This window comes from Sparus aurata, chromosome 8, assembly GCF_900880675.1.
Source record: "Sparus aurata chromosome 8, fSpaAur1.1, whole genome shotgun sequence".
Classification (NCBI taxonomy): Eukaryota; Metazoa; Chordata; class Actinopteri; order Spariformes; family Sparidae; genus Sparus; species Sparus aurata.
Window position 1 is genome coordinate 25,886,137 of NC_044194.1, and position 24,041 is coordinate 25,910,177.

At 39.8% G+C, this 24,041-nt stretch overlaps 1 protein-coding gene across 3 annotated transcripts in view; it reads left to right on the forward strand.

Annotated features, from left to right (window-relative positions):
• LOC115586485 (solute carrier family 66 member 2) overlaps positions 1 to 18,098 on the forward strand; it is a 70,499-nt gene extending 52,401 nt beyond the window's left edge. For all 3 annotated transcript variants that reach the window (XM_030425595.1, XM_030425596.1, XM_030425594.1), the window contains one exon: positions 13,149 to 18,098. In XM_030425595.1, the coding sequence (XP_030281455.1) occupies positions 13,149 to 13,323 (175 nt within the window). In that variant the 3' untranslated portion in view covers positions 13,324 to 18,098. The remainder of the gene's footprint in view (positions 1 to 13,148) is intronic.
• The last annotated feature ends 5,943 nt before the right edge of the window (positions 18,099 to 24,041 follow it).

Sequence of the window (24,041 nt, forward strand, 5' to 3'; positions counted from 1 at the left end):
TGCCACAGACAGCGAGCAGAGCGGAGGTATCACTGCATGAAAAGTGGGATTTTCGTCCCCGTAAATTCCTGTAAATCTCCCTAATTTTTGGCAGTTAACGACAATTTACAGCCTGTGAACGTCGCGTTCGTCTGTGCCACATATTGACGGAAATGAACCATGACGTATGTGGAGATCGTGGAGGTGCGAATGGCTCCAATTAGCATATGAATGACAGCGAAACCACACCTGGCCAGAGGATGTGTGGCCTTGCTTGAATGTCCTCAGTCAGTATTGGATGAAACCACTACTTTTAAACAAGAAAATTCACTCGTGGTTTGTCACTATTGGTCACCCTGGGTCATTATAAATGTATGTATGTACATATACACACAAACATAACCTGTTAACTTGAGAGAAAAAATAGATAAATAATTTTGTGTACCTTTTTTACATAACATTGGCCATTGCTAATGACATACACAGTAATTAATCTAGCATACTTTCATTAAATAAATCAATTCAAGCTCAAATTTAAGGATCTATAATCAGGTTATACTGAGCCTGATCTATTTATACCAGAGATTTTCCTAAAATTAAATACCTTTTAGAAAAAGGTCACCTGGGGTAAAACTCCCCCTGCTACCCTGATTTGCATTTGTATAGCTCACAGCATTTTCATTTACATGTTAAAGCCTCACCTAGAATCAGGGGGAGGGGGGTCATGGGGGGATAACTGCCAAGCAAGGCCCACGTCAATTTCCTGCAATTCACAGAAGTTTTCAGTGTTTCCTGCAAATTGCAGTGTGCAGTCGTAAACCTGAACTTCCACAACAATCTACAGTGCCGCTTACTGACGAAAATCCCACTTTTCACGCAGTATATGAAACGGCTATTTAACTAGTTAATAATGTGGAATCTTTTTTTTTTGTGATCAAATTTTTATTTTATTTCCAAACTTGAGAAAAGGCAGTACATTACAATAACAAATACACAACATGATGACAGACATAAGAATGAAATGAGAACTAAGAGAAACCACAATAGAAATAAATAAATAAATGAATAAAATAAAATAAAATAAAATAAAAATAAAAATAAACAAAAAATCATATACATAATATAACAACCTCAAGCAAGCCAGGTGGCAAACAAAGTGAATGCAAGCCAGGTAAAGTTAATGGTAACTGACAGTTTTCTAGAGACACCCACTGATTTTGACATTATTCAACATTATCATTATTCTATATGTGAGGAATGCCAAAAAGGAAGAGGTAGCAGAAGACTGACTTCTTTTTCAAGTTAAGTTGTCATGTAAGTGGAGTTATGTGACAGGAGGGAAACAGAAAGCTAGCATTCAGTCTAATGCACTAATTCAAGTTTATAATAGTACATTCATATTCTTGCATTAATGCCATGTAGGTGTTCATTTACGTAACTTAAAGCTATTTGTTGGAGCTTAAAACCTTCTTTTCAATGAAGAAAATCTCCTACATCAACTCATCCCTGTTACTGCTCTCAGAAACTAGAAAAGAATATAAATGAAGACAATGAAATGCAATAAAACTTTTAAAATCTTAAATAATAAGAGGAATGAAATAATATAAAGTACAGTAAAGGCTAGGATGAAAGATTAGTTAAAACAGATTAGAACAACAAAATACATGTAAAATAATTAATAAAAAGCAGATAAAAGAACAACAAAAGAAAGGAATGTTTCCTAATCAAAATCAAGGCTGTAGAGCTTTGTTCTAAGTTTACATCAAGTATTTCAACACTTCCATGTTCAGGATTAGTAACATTGGGTTCTTTATGTAGGATGTTTATGAGGAAGGGAAGTCCGGGAGTCAGGACAAAGGAGAGCTAAGGAATAAGGAATAGTTCACACAAAATGCCTAGTTGTCTCTCACTAGTCTGTGGGCCAGTATTGGTTTAGTAATTTCATAATCCTTCCTCCCTGAGATCAAGCAGCAGAGATTATGTGACAATGAGCAAATACTATTTATGGAGTTTTGGGTAAATTAAATAGAGTAGTCTTACATGTCACTGTTTCTAAAACAGGGCGTTTTTCTTGGCTGCGTTAAAAAAGGGCAAAAATTGAGAGTATACCCACTTCTTCAGGGACCACTATACCACTGGAGGAAGGTGTGGGGGGCACCTGGAGTAGTAGAAGCTCTTGTTGGAAGAAGGTGCGGGGGGCACCTTGAGCAGGAGAGGCACTTAAGGAGGGGGCGCTGAAGGCCCCTGGAGTGCAGGTTTTGAACATTCTTTGTTAGAGAGGTTGAACTTGTATTCATCACATTGGGGTATTGGTAACAATGCACTGTATGAGCTTGTTTGGGTGTGCTTACACTGTGGAGGGATGGGTTCACAAGTTTCACAGTTTGTCTCAAACTCACCACTGGAATAGGCTTAATGACAGGATCTGTATAAGTCTCGCTTCCTCTCCAGTGCATCCTGCCTGCTGAGAAGCTGCATGACCATATCTCTAATTTGGTCATGTATGGGGGGTGGGCAGGACTGTTCTTCATTCAGGACTTTGGCAGCATGAGAATGTGCTTGGTTTGAAGAGGGAGGGGGAGAAACTTGATAATGCTTGTAATCTTGAAGATATGAAGGTGCTGTTGTCTGTCGCTCTCCCTACCTGATTTTATCCTAACCATCCTGCTGTCTCTGGTCCATATTCAATGCCTAAGCAATCCGGCTTGAAGGACCATGTAGAAACCTGATTGCTGTTGGTAGCTGGATTATGCATATAGCCTCTACATTGGCATATCAGTCAAAATATGAGGACCAGAGAGAGAGACCGTTTAACCATTTATTTCTTCATTCAGTCGATTTCATTACACAGGTGATTTGATTACTAAAAAATAAAGGAAAGAAGTTATGAATTAGCTAACATGCAAGGATGCATTCAAGGATGCTTCTTGTTTCCTTAGGTACTTCAGTACCTAAGGAAACAAGATAAACTCACTCAAAATAACGCATCCAAGGTTGACAATCGACTGGAAAACTGGCAGCTCCACATCCAAGCAGCATGCTCCAGCAGACAAAGAGAAGAGGCTGAGCAGAGGCTGACTGAGAGTTTATCAACTCAGGTGAGGCCTGTTAGGTTGAGCCATGTAAGTCCTGCCAACCCAGGCCTGGGCAGATGATAGAGTATGTTCTACAACAAGTCTATTCGATTTGTTACCTTTTTAATTATATTATGTATTTTTTACTATTGTTATTGTTTTGGGGTTTTTTTTGTAATATTCTGTCCTTTGGCTGCTGTGGCAGACAAACTTCCCCGTTTGTGGGACAATAAAGGAATACTAATTCTGATTCTAATTCTGAACTTCTGGTAAACAGTGAGGAAAAAGGTCTGCAAAAGAGACTTGCATGAAAACCTAATCTTGGAACATTTCTGCCTGAGTTGGGTAGGCAGATTTTCATTGGCAAGCATGTTCTTTTAACAACAATATCCATAATCCCACACTGATCCTTCTTTTGTTTTGATTAAAAGACCCCTAGTGTTAGAAATTACATTATGTGTATTAAATCATTCTTGAGTTGCTATTTGCAATTTTTGGAAAGCTAAATATTTCATCAGTGTCTGTCTGGCTGAGTGATGGGGCCTTAAGAAGTCTTCTGTGGCAGTATACTGTTAATGATATACAATAGCATGTCCTTTAAAATGACTTAAGCCATTAGATGCTGTTTCAAAAGTGACATTTAAAGATGCATCAGACAACTTTGCAAATTATTTGGGACATGAAATCACTAAATTGACCCCAACTCACTCGTGTCCTTTTAATTCTCTCTTACTCTCTCACTCTCCCCCATCCCATGTCTCTGTCTCTCTTTCTAAATGTCACTCAGCCCTGTTTCCTGCCGTAGTGTTCTGCTCGTCCACTCCAGCCGCTTAGAGGAGCTAATAGCTGGCCTGACAGCACTCGTTCAATACATAGCACAATTACTGCCTGTCCAACAAGCTGAAGCCATCACACCGTGCAATCAGACCCCCACTCTCGTTTTCTCCATCCTCTCCCCTGTCCTGTCACTGTCCGACTCTCCATCAGGGTGACTTCGTTTCTCCTTCCTCTCTAGATTTATCACCCCCCTGCCTGGCCACATGGTCATCCATCTTTCATCATTTTCCTTTTACCCCCCATCCTCCGTCATCGATCTCTCAGCTCCCGTCTTTTCTTTCCGGTCCCTAAAGTACACTGTTTCACCGCACCATTTCACCCCTTCGTCTCTCACCTCTTGCCACTTGGTTCAGATCAAGGTGTCAGGTCAGTTGTAATCAACAAGCGGCTGAATTGGGTAAACATGCGCTGAGTGCGTGTGTATTTTTATCATTGTGTTTGTGTTTACTCTTGTGAGAAAGCAAAGCAAATAAGCAATTTCATGATTTGCATATGCTGTTTTTGTGCCAAAAAAAAGACAAACGGGCACATGTACTGACTGATGTATGTGTGTGTGCACGAGTGTGTGACAGCGAGGTAGTCAGTCAGTCAGTCAGTCAGTCAGTCAATATTCTCAATCAATACCATAATAACTCCTTCTCCCTGTGGACACTCAAAGCCTCGCTCAGGAGCAACTTCATTTGTTTGTTCTGGGTCTTTCATCACAACTCCCTGAGTAATGGTATCACTGCCAGATGGAGCTACATGAGACTAGCATGACAAACAGAGACTCTAAAATGTGTGTGTGTGTGTGTGTGTGTGTGTGTGTGTTCCTGCAAGAGATGAATGACCTCAAACTGTTTTTTTGTCTCCATTCCGCTGCGCAGCTGTAGAGACCACTTTTGTACAGATGACCCGCCCTCCTTAATTACATTGTTAATGACTCATCCTCGTTAATGATGTTTGCCGTCTCTTGAGCAAAGAAATGAGCCAAAGGGGGGAGCAGAGAATTTAGGAGGGAGAAGGATGGAGAAGAAAGGGAGGGAAGGTTAGGAAGAGGCGGAGAGGGGAGCAGGGAAAGACAGATGCTGAGAGGAAGATGCATGAAGGTCAGAGAGTTGTGGAGGACAGATAAAGCAGTTTAAAGAAAGTCTCAGTGTGTGCACTGAAAGGTGCATTTTTGTGGTAGGAATACAAACATTCTCCTCCACTGAATTCAAAATGTAATCTGTATATGTAACTGCAACATTTTGACCAGCAATGTTTTTGTTTTTAATGGAACTTTCTAGATTTTTATTTTTCTGCATCGTTTTCCTCCTCTCCGCCATTATTTACCCATAAGCAGGTCAAACCACCGTGAATGCTTGTACATGGTAATCTACTGCTTCAATACAAATATGAAAATATGATTGATATGTTTATATTGGGGAAATATGCAAAGTTTTTTCAGTTTCTGTCCCAATTTTATATTACATTATATACTATTTCACTCTGCTTCTGTTACAAGGTTTGTTTTGTTTAAAAGTCAGGTCAAAAATCAACCAATGAGCAAAAGGACTGTCACTCTGTCGCTGTTTTTGGTGCTTTCACACCATAGGCTTGGTACATTATGTAATACACTATTGGCCGATATTGAAATCATAGTAGTTAGGTAAAACTGTCAAAAGGAAGCCAAATGACTGTTATCAACTAATCAAGCACAGCATCTACTAGGGGTGCACCGATCCCATATTAAGATCGGATATCGGCCCCGATATTGACAAAACGGCTGGATCGGGGATTGGTAAAATGAACAGATCCAGTTTTGTTTTGTTTTTTCTCCGTCGCAGCACATCCTACGTCATTCATCAGCGTCAGTGTGTCGCATGCTGAAAGAGCACAAGTTGTTGTTTGACCAACTCTTTATTAGTTTATTCTCAGGTTCAGCTGTTATGTATACTTTTGTATTCCTGTTTGCAGGACGTTGCACTTACTCACGTCACATTTCACCGCTCATTAGCTAGTAGCCCTGCCATCAGTTGTTAGCCTCACCGATTAGCTGTTAGCCTCACCGATTAGCTGTTAGCCTAGCAACACTAACTTTCAAACCGACATACTCAATACTATGTGGGCTGTCCATCGTTGCTTCGTTGGTCCTCCCTCCACCAAAACCTCAGGGGTATTCACCGCCGGGCTGCTTTGTCTCCTCCTCTGCTGCTGTGGTCTCCCGGCTCGCAGCGATGCTGGATGATAGCTACTCCGCCGTTGCTGGCGGGGTCTTCAGGTGTTCAGCACAGGAGCACCTGAACTCTGCTGTCACTTCACCCCAGGCTTCTTTGCTTGGATTGGAGCCTCCAGACGCTATTTTGTTTACGGATGGTGCTACTGACTTCAGTGCTAGTGTTACCTCTGTACTGACTGACAGGTGCTCCATTCATTCTTTGTTTTGTTTGTTCCACTTTGTTATGTGTGTTCTTGGGTACCCTGACAGGTGCTATATAAATTAAATGTATTATTATTATAATTATTATTATTATTATTATCATTATCATTATTAATGTTACACATGTTTACAATGTTCGGTAACTGTTTGATTATTTTGTCTTAGTTAGGAAAGTCTGGTGCCTTTAGTCCCTTTCACATGGTGGAAGGTATACAGTTTATTATTAATTCAACAACGGTATCGGATCGGTATCGGCCGATACACTCAGCCCAGGTATCAGTATCGGGATTGGATCAGAAAAAACTGGATCGGTGCATCTCTAGCATCTTACACACTCAAATGCAGAGAGAGACAGTTAAAATCATTTCCCTGATGAAGACAAATGCAGCATGCTGTATTCCCATCATGACGTCCAACCTTTGCACCTGGGTAGAGCAATGCGGTGTAGACTAGAAAACCAAACAGAACAGACAGACAGAACATTTTTTTTTTACAGTTTCAGAGGAAGAAAACAAGATTGCAATACCTGTTCCATAAGGGTTCTGAGTTGAGAGAAAAATTCTATGGATTTTAAAATAACAAATCTTATTAAAATGTGAAACTACAAGTTATCTTATCTTTGACAACTGTGGAAATTTTATCTGGAGAAGAACCATAAAAAAGTAATCTGGTGCTTCTCTGATTTCCTATACATATGTAAGTGAGAACTGAGTGAAAATCTCTCAAGCATGGCAATATTCATAATAAAAGACAAGGATAGGTTAGAAATTAATGTTGTAATAATTTACATAAGACACTTATATGGCATAGATAGATGATTTAATATTTACTTAACTCTTACAATATTTGTGTTGTGTATCAGAGTGGGTAGCTGCTGCGCTTGTTAAGTCAACTAAAGCAATTTGGCTTCTTGTTATTGGCTATGATTTCATTATCGTCCAATGACCGAAAACACAAAACCTTTGGTATAATGTACCAAAAACAGTGACTGAGTGAAAGCCATGATACTCATTGATCCATCAATGGTGTTTACATAACCAACACAACGTTTACTGTTGCAATCCTTGTATTACTGCAATACTATGTGCCACTTGTCTGACGGAGATAGAAACACATGGATGCTCACAGGTCTCTGTCAGTCTGCACTGATATTGGAGGAGTTGGACCAGCAACTTCTCTGCTGGAATGTAGTCAAATTGCAGGTGTTATATGCTGTTAGAGTGGGGAATTCAACATTGAAATAGGTCGGAATGTGGGACTGATATGCTTAAATCATATAAAAGTATAGCAATAATGATGCAACATTGGCTTGCTAGCTAGTTATCTACCTAGACATCAGCGAATGAGTTGTGGTTGTTTTATGCTTGTTATGAGGAAAAGCACTATACAACATTGAAATGATGGAGAGTTTTCATAACCCTCGGTTTGAAGTGTGCATCTCAAAAACATTAGTTTAGAGGGCCATGTAGCCCTAACACTTCACCCTACCCCTTCATCCCAACAGGACTGTGGATAATCCACCACTAAGCATGAACATGCTAAATTGAGGGTCGGACTAAGTGGTAGGGGCAAGATGTATTAGGATTAGGCCTAAGGGTTGTCCCATTTCATAGGGGGAGATTTCAACCTTTATTTGTAACTACTGTGTTACTGAGGATGGGGGACTTGGAAATGAGGGGTAGGGGTAAAAATTGGAAATGGGATTAAACCTAAAATGTAGTCCATAGCAACCTAGATGGGCACTTTGTGCTGCTCTTTATTATTTGTACTTCCTCCTGCAAACTATTTGCTCTTAACACAGCTGGTCTGAGACTGACATAACACCAAATTTGCTATGCAAAATGCCCCCTCACATTATTGCTCAGTTGGTTTCGTGTCGCTCAGCACAGCTCAATAGAATTTTTCTCCATTGTTTGTTAGAGAATTAAAAAACATTGCATATTATACTGATGTGGGTCAGACAGCACAAACACTCCACTGTATTACAAGGCATGGCCTGTGCACTTAGAAACTGCACTTGCAGTACTTTTGCACTTAGTGAATTTTGAATTGAAATAGAGCTTTACTGATCTAAGATGTGTTTTTTTTTACCCACGTTTAAACAGTAGCTTGAATTTTTAAGAGAAAACACTAAAGCATTTTTATTTTATTCCGTTATTGTAAATGTTATTTTTTCCTTTCAATAGTTGTTTTTTGTTTTAATCAGCAAGCTTACCATGCTGTAAAAGGCAATGTTATTGCTTTTGGATGTTTCACAGTGGATGCCAAAAAAAGTCAATAACTTTATTCCCTATAGCAAAAAGGAGCAGAGTAAAAACTATGACAGAGGCAATGAAAGTACAGATGACAATTGAATAGGACACTGTATAAAAGAAGAAGGTTTCACAGTGAAAGGGAGAAAATAAGAATAGAGATGAAACAACAAATCTGAAGTTCAACCAAGGGTACTCTCTGAGGGAAAAATAGCTGGTATTTGTCCTTAAGGAATACAGGCAGCTTAGAGGGAGAGAAGTAAAAGCATGATCATTTAAATTCTCGGTGAGACTCAGTGTTCTTAACAAGTGCCTCTTGGTCAACCGAGAGATTCTTATTTAACCCTGAAGTGGGTAAGAAACCCAAGGAGGTAAAAAGAAGGGAGCTGTATGTTGACTGAAACAGATCTCACATTCAAGGTGGTTATGGTCTAGCTTTTGGTAGAAATAAATTAATGTCCTATTTGAAACATCTTCTCAGCGACAGCCACCACAGCCACCAGTGACAACTGCAGGGTAAATAATACATCAAAGGAATGGCAGCACCAGTATGGAAGAGTCACAAAGATAGCTGACTGAATTATGTCTTTTACACAGCAATACAAGTCTGCTTACTTTAACCTCCATAGCTCCTGGTCATGCATGACTTATAAAGCAGAATTGATTAATTTCATTTAACTTTCATTTGGAAGAATGTGTCATTTCTTCTTACAAAAGTGCAGCCAATATGCACATTCTTCCTTTAACTCAAAAGCTGATAGAATTGTGTAAACTGGGCTCCAGTATGGTCGCATTTTGCGACCAAATTTTACATTTAGTCGCACTGTGCGACCAGTGAATATGCCGATGTGTCTACACCCGTAGTAGAAGGGGTGAATCAAAGAATCTGGAATCTGGAATGACAGGGGGCAGGCCAATGTGTGTTAGAGGGGCAGGGAATGTCACTATAAGTGGCTAAGGTGTGGAGGAGGAGGGTCCAAAGGTTGTTCCGAGTGCGGAAGGAGAGAAGGTCAGCGAATAATGGCGAAATGAACTCCACGATTCCACCAGATACGTTTCTGCTGCGTGGCGGAGCTGAGCTGGTTTTTCACTCTAGTCTATGTGTTAACTTCCACCAGGTCCCTGCTCCGGCAGTCCGAAGCCCTCCAGAACAGATACGCAGGACTTCGGCAGATGCCGGAGCACAACGCAGCATTTCAGCTAAATTTAGCAGAGAGCAGACAGGAAGTCAGGCACCTGACATCTGGTTACTTTTCAAAATAAAACACTCCGTGTTGACGCCACCACACAAATCTCAATAAAGAGACAAATACAAGCTCTTCTACTAATCCTTCGGTCGGAAACACTTTGTGTTGTTATGTTTATAACACATACCTATAACTGCAGTACTTGAAAACCGGATTGGAGCTGTAACGCAGCGGACATGTATCTGGTGGATTCTCTGGGTTATTTTCTCTGGTAGAAAATACAGTTTTCGTGAAGAATGGCTGTGGGAATTTGACTGGTTAAGGTCTCAGAGAGACGAATTCCATCAACTGCAAATTTCGCAGTAGATACCCGCAACATGTGGGGAACGCAAAATTAGCAGGTAATGCTGGCACTACACAGTTAAAACATAACACACTGGTCAAACACAGTGCTAGACTGAGGCATGAAATATGCTGTGACCTGTATTCCAATGAAAATGCAACTCCACTGTCAGTTGAATTTAGAAGGCAAGAGGCTGTTAATCAGAGTGCTGAGGAGGCTGAATTAATATTTAAGTTTAACAGAGCCTTTTTCATTGCTGCGGAAGAACTACCCTTTACCAAAAATAAAGGCCAACTCGGCCTGCAAAGAAAGAATGGCGTGAAACTGAACACAACATAATAATTGTGTGCGCCTCTAAATTTTGTGATTGCGCTCCTAAAATGTTCAGTTACGTGCCACTGTGCTCCTAGTAAAAAAAAGTTAGTCTGGAGCCCTGGTTAAAGGTGTCTTAAGTTTTAATCCTCTGGGCGGGCGTTTCCAGTGGCAACGGCTGACTGATATCTTGTAAATTGGAATCTTCACCTGGCAAGTGCAGCTAGTTAGCCAAGCTTGCAAGCATGAGTCCTGATTCCCAGTTGAGTCGCTTTATTTTTGTTTCATTTCAACACCTGCTGAGTTATTTGCAGCTCTTGCATACTCAGTGTGTTTTTTGTTCAACGTTATTCAAAGCATGGAATCTAGATGGCATTAGTTTTCTTTCCTTCATAGATCCAGTTACTGTGTCCCAAAAGTCAGCAATGACAATGAGCCCTGTAATCTCTGTACGTTACCCAGTTGGGACACAACATGGTCTAATAGTGTACAGAGTCACAGAATAATGACGAGAGTACTGAGTTTTGTTGGGACCAAGGACCCAGACGCACTAAGCTGACACTAAAGAATTAGTGGCGACAAAAGCCAACCGATGCATCATATCATGTCGCCTGTGTCTTGACCAAAAACTTCCGCTTGAACACACCACTAAGACTGATAGCCAACTAGCTTGTATGTCCAGTGCCTTTTTGAGACAAAATAACTCTTCATACCATGAGTTGGTGGTAGTCTGTATGACTGAGGACTGCAGATGTACTATCCTTTGTCATGATAAAGCAGCATTTGCTTGTTATTTTCCCACCACTCTTCTAATCATTTTTTAATCAAGATAAAATGTTGCAAATAGCACTGGTGAAGAAGTGGAGGAGAAAATAAGGAGAAAACTTGTTACATGGGTGAAATCATAGATAATACAGCGCCAGGCTCAAGGGGCTCTCCGTGTTTCTCCTCTTGTGCCCTGATTTGCTTTGACGAACAGCCAATCAATCCAACAAACACAAATCAAATTACCACTACTGACTTCCATTAAAAACAAAAAAAAAATGTGACCTGAACCAACAACTTCCCCTACAGTGACAATCAGTCCATTTTGTGACAGTTAACAGCTGTATTGTAACAGCTGTACATGCGTCGCTCTCCAGCACAGCCTTTGTTTGCAGCCTGCATAATTTAGGGTAATTATTTACATTTTGATTTGGCATGCAGAGTCCAGATTTAGTGCATTCCCAGGTATGTTGAATAATGATGTCTTCATTTCAATGCCAGGACAGAATTATTTGCTGCAAATATTTGGGTTCCTCATCAGGGCCCAAGGGGGCCCAGGGGAGACTCAGGAGTTGACATGACTCTGCAAGGAGAGCTCAAGGACAGTACACGGCAGCTATCCCCGTAGTCATTAGGCTGCCTCTACCCCATATGCAAACATTATCCATATCTCACAGAGGTCTACTCCCCATTCACAGAAGGTCGTCTCATTCTTTCGCTTGGTTTTGCTCTCTCTCTTTCTGCGTGCCAGATAAATGCTGTCCTCTGCAGGCTGTCTGTCTCTGTCTCTTTCCTTTCCTTTCTCCCTCAGCCCCTTGACCTTTACAGTATGTCTCAGTGATGACTGATGGTCCTGCTCTGTCCCCAGGCCCAGTCATCCCTAATAAAAAGAACAAACTCACATTACATTCGTGCCAATGGGACTTCACCATCCAGAAAACAAGAATAGAGAATGGAAGAGAGAGCAGAGAGACACTGGCATCAGGGCAGAGACTGTGAAGGACAAGAGTTAAAGCAAAAGGACAGTAAAGTCAAGGCAGCGACAAAAAGTACAGAAGAGAGCAAAAAGAAAAAGAGCACAGCAGACAAATAATAGAAAGTGATGAGTGGAGGAGCAGAGTACATTCTGTCAGCATTAGGCCGCTGGTGTAGTACAATACTTTATCTTCTTCAATGTCTTTCTCTGTGACAGGCAATACATGTGTGTCTGCCTCTTCCCTTCACTGCCTTTTACTTAGTGTGATCAATTGGTAGTTTACTTTACCTTGTTTATTGATTTTTTTTTTTTACCACTTCCCTGCTATCTTTTACACAGCAGAAACTAAATAAAAAACCAAAACACTCTCAAAAATCAGTTCAACATTCACAGGTAGGCATGGATGAGAAGCAGAGTGCTGTATGTTTTTTGTTTTTTACTGCTGATGCATTTTTACTACACTGGGTCTTTGGGAAACATCTTCAAATTGTCAAACTTTGTTATGTCTATTGTCATCAAAGGGGCATTATGTTAGAATTGGCCACCTGTTGAATTCACACTCCTAACAACTATTGGCAACATATCACCAGAGTAACCACTAACTGCTGTTGCTAACCTGTAACCTGTTTATATATCCATGGCTGTAGCTACTGTTAGCTTGTTAGCTCAGTTAGCCGTACATTTATTTGGACTACCAGTTTACAGTGCTAGCACAGGAGGTTTGAAGTGCTGGGAGAAAGAGGTTTCCAGGTCTTGGGCTAGCTGGTTAGCATGCCATCTTCAGTGACATGCAACACAATACATAGACATCTGTGACATACTGTCAAAACTGTTATTTCTTCACATACTGTTAATAAGTTTAGTTCATTTTAGAATTTTTTTAAATCAAGACTTGTTCACATTGCCCCTTTAAACAGAATGATCCGACCAATCTGATGTGCTTATTTTATGGACTGTGTTAACCTGACCTAGCATTGTGGTTGTTTTTTTAGTCTTGTCCTCACACCGTTGTGTCTCTCCAGTGTGAAGATGGTGCTGCTGTGGACGGCCGGCGATGTCTTCAAGACCACCTACTTTGTGATGAATGAAAGCCCAACTCAGTTCTGGATTTGCGGTTCAGTCCAGATCCTGATCGACGTGGCCATCCTTCTGCAGGTCCTTCTCTACAGCCAGGACACACGGGTCAAGCTAGGTTGAACGTGGATGTTGCTTTTGGCAATTAAAATCCAGGGCTTTCTAAGGCTTTTTAATAAAATCAGCTGCACAGTTGATGGAATTATGATGGCAGGCATTTAGCATCAACAACAAAGAAAAACCAAAGTCTATCCAGATTGTTGTTGTCTTTTATAGTGTTTTAGTCTTGAGCCAAATAGTGGATATCATGCAGACCGAAACAATTTATTGAGTGCAATTCAGCAAACAGTTTCAGCCTCAACAAACTTCTAATAACAAAACACCTTTGCCTTTAAATTGTTAGTAAGATAAGAAAGTATTTTGCTTGCTTTAGCATTTGTACTATTTATTTTCATCTGTGTTAAACATCACTTGGATCCTGACATGTAGTGGACATGGAAACTGTAGGAGGGAAACATTACTCATATTGGCAGCTCACTAACAGCAGATCTGTGCTGCTGTAATGGCAGCTTGTAAAAAACAGTCCTGCACTGGAATCTACCGCCTGACTGATGAGTTTCCCACTTCACACTCCACACCCTACTGGACAGTCCCCATGATACATTGTGTGTGTGTGTGTGTGTGTGTGTGTGTGTGTGTGTGTGTGTTTGTGTGTTTGTGTTTGTGTGTGACATGCTTGCTGGTATGTCAGTGCAGCTGATATTGATTTTTGCCACTGGCAACCAGCACCAATCAAGGCCACAGAACTTACGCCAAGTAATGTTAGATACATAGGACATCAATCTGTGTGTTATGACTCTGCTTTGTGGTTTAATTCACAAGCAATGCTTCGACAAAGAATATAAAAAAAAAAAACAATGAAAGAAATGTGGCCATGCTGCAATGCTTTGCACTGTTCCTCAGTCACTAAATCTTTTGTAGACACCACAGAACATGTCAGACTTCAGGTCAAAACATGTAATTCAGTATACAGTATAACTGAATAATTGTGGCATTGACATTTCTACATACGTCATCGTCCTATTACTTAAATATCCAATAATCTGTCCAAGTCTGGGGGGAGTTTTTGCTCTTTTCAAATGCCATTTTGCGTTTTTAGACAGTAGCAAAGGACATGACAGCATCATGGATAAGTGATAGTTAAATCAACATACTCAGCAGGGATATTAAAGCATATTTAACCTCAATCTTTTATTGAGTACATATAGTGTTAACACTGGTGCTGACCAAATTTTATGCTCTTGTCTTTGAAAAAGCAAGACTTTGCTTAGCATTAATAATATGTTTGGATCTTTTATACATACCTAATTATGCATTAATTAGCTGTTAACTATGCAGCTACAGGTTCTAAAGCAAGAACACTGCCTTAATAACGCTAATGAATTATTTATGATACACATTTCACAGTTTATATAGTCTTATTAATGATAATAAGCATTTTATTGGGACTTATAAGGGCCCTATTACCTATTACATGAGGCTTATTACAAGGACCTTACTACAAAGTGTACCGTAGCTTTTTTTGTGATTGACTGTGATTGATGTTAAAGAAAAGCTAAAATGAAAAAAAAAGTAATTAAAGACCAGAAAGTCAAACTACCACCCCTTTAGCTAAAAGAAAACCTACTGTAGTATACCCTTCCCCCCTTTTCTCACCCTCCCTTGCCCCCAAATCATAATTTTAGTGATCGCTAGACAGGCGATCTAAAGTCGTAAACTGTTTTGAAGCATCTTCAATCACCTAGAAATGCCCCATTAAACATAGTTTGGTTTATGTAATGCAAGAGGTATTACAGAGATATATTTAAACCTCATCCAAGCCAGCCTTCCAGAGTGCATCAAAATAATCTAGAAGTTCTGTTCAAAAGCAAAATACCAATTTCACTATGACGTATCAGGGAAGGTTGCAGTTCTTTCACCTGTTTCTCAATAGTCTCCTCGTACAAAAGCGCTGCAGGATAAAAGGAATCAGTACCAGCAGCTGATCAGTATTCAGCGCAGGTTTCTTTTTCTTCACCCCAGGCATCACTTAATTAAGTTATAAAGCTGCTGCACCTGCTTATTCAGACTTTCAGTCGCCTTTTTCACAGTTTGTGTCCGTCTATTAATCTATACCTGTCTTTTTCGGTTTCTCTTCAGTAAACATCATGTTTAAATTGCACACTGCAGTAGTTATGGCTTGCATCATGCATTCAACCTCTGCCTTAGCCTTAGAATGACATTTGTAAAGATATCAGGATTGCATCTCAGTGTTTGTCAGTATTATCCTTGGGGTCTGCCTTGGGGTCTGTAAATATATATATATATATAGGTTGGAGCCAAGTGGCTTTTTGCTGTACAAAAAAATAGATTTCGGTGTTGATCCCACTTTATAAATATGAAGCTACAGCCAGCCCACCAGCAGTCTTATAAGAAAGGACCAGAAAATTCATACTTGAGTTAAACCAAAAATACTGTGTTCAGATATAATTACCAAATATATTTTGGTAAAAGTTACTCAATTCACTTGAATAAGTCTTAAAGTTTCTAATATTAAATGTACTTTAGTATCAAAAGTAATTTTCTGCCAATAAATGTCAAAAGTAAGTAAATAAATTATTGACATACACGTGTCATGTATCGGAGTGTTTGGCCATATTTAAAGGTGATTTCATTGTTTTTACAAGGCTTTTTAAAGTTTCTTTTGGCACCCCTGCAGCCATAATGTCACTGTTTTGTTTTTGTTTTTGTTTTTATACTTTTTGGGGTTTTTAAGTGTATGCTAACTGGTTGCTAGCTGTAGCTTTATATTTACTGCACTGACACGAGAGTGTTATCAATCTTTTCATTTAACTTTCAGCAAGAAAGACAATAAGTGTTTTTCCCAATATGTCTCACTATTGCTTTAATGTCAGTAATTTCCCCCAAAAAGTTATATTCAATCATTTTAGGCATCATAAGGTCAAAGGCCATGGAGAATCAAAATAACTCTCAAAGGAGAAACACTTCCTTCTGTTTTTTATGTATCAGTGTATGTTATCTTTATGTGTATGTATATGTACATATAAAAACATCAAACCCTACTTACAGGGAATATCTTGGGATAATGTGTTTGATGCATGCAGCTCACTGTGCCACATGATGTATGAGTCTACATCCTCCATTTTCTGCTATTGCTTTACTACATATCAGATATTCGGTCTAAATGATATTCACACAAATGTATGGTTGGTGATGGACTTCTCTGATGTGCAGCTTACACTGGAGACTGTCAGCTGTGTTGTTCTGTGACCTTGTGTATTTCACTCCATATGGGTATAAAATGCGTTCTTCAGTTCCAGGTATCTTACATTATATCTGTTAGCCATATTGTAAACTGTATGTGTCTTATCTGCTGTAACCAGCAGAGTTGTCCTGCAATTGCATTATTTCTGTGTTCTATATGCTCTTATCACCAGATTTGTATCTTTTTATTGTCTCCAACTGCAGAGCTCAGAGAAGCACCTGCACTGGACCTAGTTTCATATTTTGGCTCCCTGTTGCCTTTCCATCTGAAGGGCAGTAGGGCAGATAAGCAAGCAAGCTGCTGGTCTAATCCCTCAGCCAAATACAAATAATGGTAAACATACTCGTTGCCTTAGCACTAAAATGGTAAGAGGAAGGTGGATTGTTATTTCTGAGAACAGAGAGGAATGTAATGTTACTTGATTTATATTTCATCTGTGTCAAGAAACAATTTCAGATGTATCAGGCGCAGCGAAAAACAGAAGCCTTAAATGGATTTATGTGAAGTTTAGTTACTGTTTTTCCAGCCCAGTCGCTGTCGGATAAAATGTTGGCCGTTAACGTTTCTGCAAGCCACTGTGTCACAGGATATGTACCAAATTGATGTTACGCAAAATGTGTGATATCACACTCACAAAAATGTTTATACCCTTACTTTTCATATTGGTAGTCCAAGCTATGGTGGTGGAGTTAGGCAAGAAAGCTGCCAAGCCAGTGAACACTGTTCAATACTGCATTTCAACATTTATTTATATATTTTTAAGAAGAAATCATGATTTTTGTCCTAACCCTAACCAAGTGGGTTTTAGTGCCTAAACCCGAACATAAGCTTAGTTTTGTCACATAAAACAATAAAATTTAACATAAAGAAGCGTAAAGTTGAAACACATAGACATGTAAACTTTCAACAGAACCGTGGTTTGCATAAATGGACATGCCAACATTGATCCTAGTGATTCGGTTGGTTTTAATATTCGCTGATTTTTCTTTAGGTAACATACTGTGTATATACAGGATCTGGGAAACCAAAAGTTATTGTTGCCTATAAAGGTTCAATTAGTAAAATAGTTGATTGTTGTTGCAGACTCATCAAATACTGATACTATGGGTCAGTGGCCGACCTGACCTACCTACCCAAATCATCAGTATTTGAAGACCAGAGACTCAACAATCAAATATCTAACAAATTGAGCCTTAAATGTAATTTAATGTGTAAAAGAAGTAACTGGTCAATTAAAGCAACAAAATGTAGCTTCTTGGAGATACAGAGTTGTTTGTCGACACTGATGATCTGGGGTTGATCTCAGGTCAAGTGTCAACACAAAAAATCCTTGGCTGCTGAGACTAAAAAATCAAGTATCTTTCTCCAGGATGTTACATTTTGTTGCTTTTAATGTCATTTAACGTTTTAATGGCTACCATAAGATGACAGAAATGTCTGTGACAATATACACCTGTGACTTCACATTTTTTATGTATACCCCAAAAAGTTACTGTCCAAAAACTTCTCATGGTCTCATGGTGAAATATTTATCATGTTAGTTTCTCAAATATAAACTATTTATACTTCAGAATTCTGTCTTGTGTTGTTACTGGCTGTGTGTTGTGAAATGAATAAATGTCTTGGAGCAAGTCAAAAAGAAAAAGTTTGACACTGACACTGAATAACAAAAACAAAAAAAGATCTGATCTGAGCCCAGCAGACTGCTACTGTGAGTTGCAGCTGGATTTACAGAGATTTTTACCCCAAATATGATTTAAAACCACCTGCGAGTACTTTGTTTGAGCCTGCCCAACCAGGAATATTAGACCATAAGGATAAAGACTTGCTTTATACACCTGTATGTAAATCCTCTGTGTGCAGCAATCCCCACTGCAGCTATAATACAAAGCTGTCCTGGGAAAACCTTGAATTCTTCTATTTGAATGGATTGAGACGTGTGAACCAAATAAGTCATGAAAAAGAATGAGACAGAGCCGGACTGTGCCTGCTCGCTGCTGGACACACAAGGGGAGAAATTGATGAGTGGGGGTTAATTGAGATGTGAAATTCTTCACAGCCTTAATCCCCTCCGGCTAATGCATCTTCATACACAGATGCAAACACCATCTCAGAGAGAGAGTGCTGACAGTCAGCAGTACAGAGGAGCACTGCAGTATGGATGGTGAAATATTAAAATGGATACAGTAGATAATGGGAAGCTCTCTATGGTTTATAGATGAGTTGGACAAGGGCAAACTATGTGCTGCACCTGTTGATACTCATCTCCTGACCTGGCTTCTACATCCATTAATAATAAGTTGACTGCAAGTCAGGCTGGAGCCTCTGCATGAAACCTGATGGTAATATGTCGTACATGTACCTGTGTCGTACAGTTATAACTGTTCTGTTCTGCCAAACAAATATGCACGCCTCTGAAATATTTGACATATATCACAGTAAATCTTATTGATAATGGAGCCGCCTTCCTGACCCCCACCATCGTCTGCCTTCCTGTCTTTCTGTCCACCCATCCTTCAGACATGTCTGTCTATACAGTGGCATGTTTTAATGATAGATGAGGTGGGCTAAAATTGTCCACCTGCACTTCATGTCTGTGATGTGCTGGACTGCCCCATCCCGCTCCATTTATTAATGATAGTGTGTCGTCATGCTGTGAGAGACAGTAATGTGCACTTTTCATCCCCAGTGAGTGTTACAAACAGCTCAGATGGAAACCATTTCTAGTCAATGGCAGACTCACAATTGCGGACATACTGCAGGAATATTCTGTGCAGATCTCTCTTTACAATAACTCAAGGATACTGATGTGAGTGTTTTAACATTCCATTCAGCTATCTGAAAGAGGACAAAGTTTAGTGGCCCTTTATTAAAGGAACCAAGCTGAAAGGTTATTTCCGTTTTAAATTTTTCAAAACATTCAGAGAGGAGTGCCAAACTCCAATCTTCTATTCTGAGTCTGCTGTGTATTTCTTGGCATCGATCAGACACTAAGCTTCTATTTGTTTCACAAACAATAGACTTTCGGATCTTAAAGGCCCTGAAAAGGTACAAGTTATTTTCTCAATAAGCGTCTTACAATGACCAATCAAGTCTGACTTGATTTTTATGGCCAAAGATTACAACGTTTGAGATATTTCACTTGAGAGATTTGTGTTTTCGTCCTTTGTTTTCTCACAGGTTTGAAGTGGGCAGGGCTCTGTTGGAAAAGATGATCAGTTAATGAAGATAAGATAAGTTTTTTGAGAGTGTTGTAAAAAACACCCCAAAGTCCCCTTTGAAGATAAAAGATATCGTGCTGAAACATTAAAGTCACCCAATTGGAAATATCTGATGATCAGATGAGTATCTGATGTTAAATGTTCTTAAGTAAAAGTAAATGATACACATATTGACACGTACGGACTGAATACTATGGGTCAATTGATTATGGGATCAGTGCTTTTGTTAATCTTATTGCAGAACTAAAATAAATTAATTTAGAAATGTATTTGACTCTGATTCATCATGCAATCCACAAAGTAACTAGTAACCAAAGTAATCAGATGAATATAGTGTAGTAAAAAGTATAATATCTGCCCCCAGAATGTAGTAGAGGGGGAGAATAAATCAGAAAATGGAAATGGTCAACTAAAGTACAAGCACCTCAAAATAGTACCTAAATACAGCACTTGAGTAAATGTACTCATACATTTCATACTAGATTTTTGATGGTTCGATTTTTAAAAGATATTAAATAAGGCAGAATTAAGTTTGAAAAGTTTTCTGTGCTTATTTAATCATGACTATTGAATGTAACAGAGAAATACCTGATATGTTGAACTCAGTATTAATAGTCCTATCATGATCCAAGATATTAGTTCAGTTGATTACCTGTTTTATTTTGAAAGCTTATCCTCATGTGTCATGTTATACTTCCCACTTCCTGTCTTGTCTGTTTTCCCACCATTTTTACACCTGTGTTTCATTTGTTCATTAGCCCTTAATCAGGTTCAAGCAGTGAGGAGTAAAAAAAAAAAAAAACACTGACATGAGGTCAATTTGTGACCTCTAGAAATTAACTGTAAAATGTTTTTTTTTTGTGATGATAACTTAAGAGATCAATCTTTCCCTTGATCTCCAGATGAAGAGCTTTTAGAGGGGCTCTGCTGCTTACCTGCTGCGTGAATTAATATAAGACCATCTCCCTGCTTCGGGCCTGAAGTCCCTAAAGCAAAATGTGTTTGATCTCTCTCTCCAGCTCACTCGCCCTGCTCATTTCTTTTTTTATTAGTGCTGATTCGGCCTTCATTAAAGGAAGAAAATGACTGGCCGTATGTCTGCTGTGATAACTGAGGGGCTGTCAAAACAAAAGGTTCCCAAGAACTGCAGCTGCTGGTGGAATCATGGGTCAGAGATGAATGATGCCCATTTTCCAAGTCACTATGATGCCCTGAGGGAAAAAGCTGAATTATTATTAGACAGAGTCTTTTGTTGATTATCGTGCACTTATATACAACTACTGGATCAATTGTTTTTGGAAAGACGTCATTAATCCAGCTTTAGATGGCAGACTGGAAGCAATATTTAATTTTGAAGTAAGTAATAAAGGTGTTACATCAACTTGTTGGCTACGAGGAAGCAGCTACTATAAACAGTGGAATATGTGAGCTCTGTTAGGGTCGCATAAGGTAACAATGTGACAGGGGATAAAGTTTAACAAGCTACCAAACAGTTTAGCTGTGGATTATAAGTGTTTATAACTTTGCAATTAGTCCTGGACAGGTTGTCAGAGCTGCAGCCAGTTGATGGATATCTAATTCTTTGAATATTTACCAGAGAGAGGCATTAAATAAACAGTTTCAGCCTTAATGTGTTTGGCTTAAAGCCCTGTCATATTCCTATTTTTTAGTTCAAATGATTTCCGTTTTTTATGTTGAAAGTTATCAAGTGTCATGTTTTACTTTCCACTTCCTGTCTTTGTCTGCCCCCGCCTTCCCCCATTTTTCTGTGTACACCTGTGTTCTATTTGCCCATTAGCCTTTGTGTATTTTATAGCGCGTTCCATTGATTTAAAATGACTTCCAGCACGGAAAAGTGCAGTGGAATGACCATCCAAGTCAGAATTCCAATCGCAGCGAACTAATGCACTGCAATGCTTTGAGATTGGAACACGTAAAGTCCAACTTCTGACTTGCAATGTAACGCACAGTTGGTAGGTGTTTCTCTTTATCTTTAGTATGTTGAACCTGATGAAGGTGTAGGACATACACTACTATAATAATTGGAATTGATCACTGGTGATTAAACGATTTAGCGACCAGCACTCGCATCAAACTCCTCATCTCTGCTGTCACTCACGGTGGCGTACATTTGTTTCGCCATCGCCCTGATCATTTTGCGGGACACTCTCTCTTGGCGTACCCGTTTGCTGATAACTAATTCGCTCGCCTTCTTCCTCCCTCCACCAGGCAGCCTGGCCCTGTTGCTGTCCTCCTCGGACAGCTCAGTTTTATTTTTTCGCCAATCTCTCACTCTCTTGGGGTCGACAGAGAAACGTCTAGCAGCTGCTTCTCCCGAGTTTTCCTCTGCATATTTTACGGCAGAAAGTTTGAATTTTAAGCCGTACTTTTGAATTTTTTTGCTCCAGCTCTGACAGTTACTAGGTTGCCATGGAGATGGATACACTATTGTCACAGACTTGGCGGAGTAATATTTTGAGTAATGAGTCAGGCGTGCTGTCATGCTGATTTGAGCACGGTCTAAATGTCTTGTTGACCAATCATATCGCTTGGTCGGAACTACTTGTTGTATAATCTAGCTGTATGGAGATGTTCAGCCTAATTTGTAGGCTCGGTGCTCTGTTGATGAACACTAGTTCCAAAGTCCTGCAGCCAGTCTCGGCTTGGCACAAAGTCTTTCTTTCGTTGGAAACCACTTACATGGCTTCTGAAGCAGCCAATTGCTGCAACATCTTCATCAATGATGATGGTCTTAATAAAGCTTTTCTTCTTCGTTGCTGTGAATGGTGGTTCTTAACCTGTGACTCGTATACTAATTCAACTTCTTGACTAAAATGACTGGAGGATGAAACGCTGGCCTGGCGGATCTTCCGTTGTTAGTTAATACAAGATGAATTGAATTAAATTCACTTCCTCTGAATCAGGCAGCTCATGATGAGGTGAGACTGCAAGGCGCCTCCACAGAAAACAGTCAGGTTGAGGATGAAAGGAGTAATTAATTTTAGAAACAGGGCCTCTTTGAGATTCAGAGAGGACATGTGTTCTTACAAAGGGCTAGTGAACAAATGAAACACGGGCATATACAGAAAAATGGCGGGAAAACAGACGATGACAGGAAGTGGAAAATGAAACATGCGGATAAACTTTCAACTAAATCAGTTGAACTAAAACATAGGGGACAGGACTTTAAACCTTACATATAAAGACCGAAAATTGTTCTTTTACACCTCTATCTTGTACAAACACCTAATATTACAAATCTACCGACAGGCTGCAGCCTTTATCTCAGAAACAGCTCTTACAACCGTTCTAGATCTAAATGCAAAGTTATAAACAGTCATAATCCACAGCTAGATTGTTTGATAACTTGTGGCTCTTTATTCTCGGTCACAGTTTTTTCCCCGGGGCCGTGAGCCGGAAGTAGACCAGCGGCGGTGGCGGTGGCGGCGGCGGTGGCAGCGGCAGCTTTCCTCCGAAATCACCGCAAGAAAGAGCGCCAGAGTGCACCTAGTTTGTGTAATTATCATGTACACCATATACGAAGTATACAAAGATGTAGCTTCGTCTCGCTCTTCGTACGCCATCTTTCTTGAATGCCGAGGCAGCTGGTGACGTAAAGAGGTCAGCCGGAGGTGGCCCCGTTAACACTAGTTGAAATGGGTACAGCGCCACCTAGCGTACCGGGGTATGACGTGCTTTCGGCCAGTAATTCGATTTTCTCACTGGCATGTATACTCGGATAATTGCAGTTGTCCGATTGAGCAGCATAGTCGAACTATGGCTGTAATCTGACTAAGCTGTGCATGTAAACGCACTGATTGTGACCTAATACGACCTTAACAGAGCTCAGGTGTTCCACATGTTTTGATCGAAGCTGCTTCCTCGTAGCACGCAGGCTGATGTAACACAGCGTTACTACACAGTTCAACATGTTTTGCTTCCAGTCTGCCATCTACAGCTGCGTTAATGTTTGGTTCTCTCCAAAAGCAATTTATCCACTAGTTGTATATTCATTATAATTCATTCATCTCTTACCCATGATTCCGCCAGTAGCTGCAGTTCTTGGGAGCCTTTTGTTTTGACAGCTCCTCAGTTATCAAAGCAGACATACGACCATTTATTTTCCTCCTTTAATGAAGGCCGAACCAGCACTGATTAAAAAAAGAAATAAATGTGCAGGGCAAGTGAGCTGGAGAGAGAGAGATCAAACACATTTTACTTTTGGGAACCCAGGCCCAAAGCAGGCAGATGGTCTCGTATTAATGGGCCCAGGTAGGCAGCAGAGCCACTCTAAA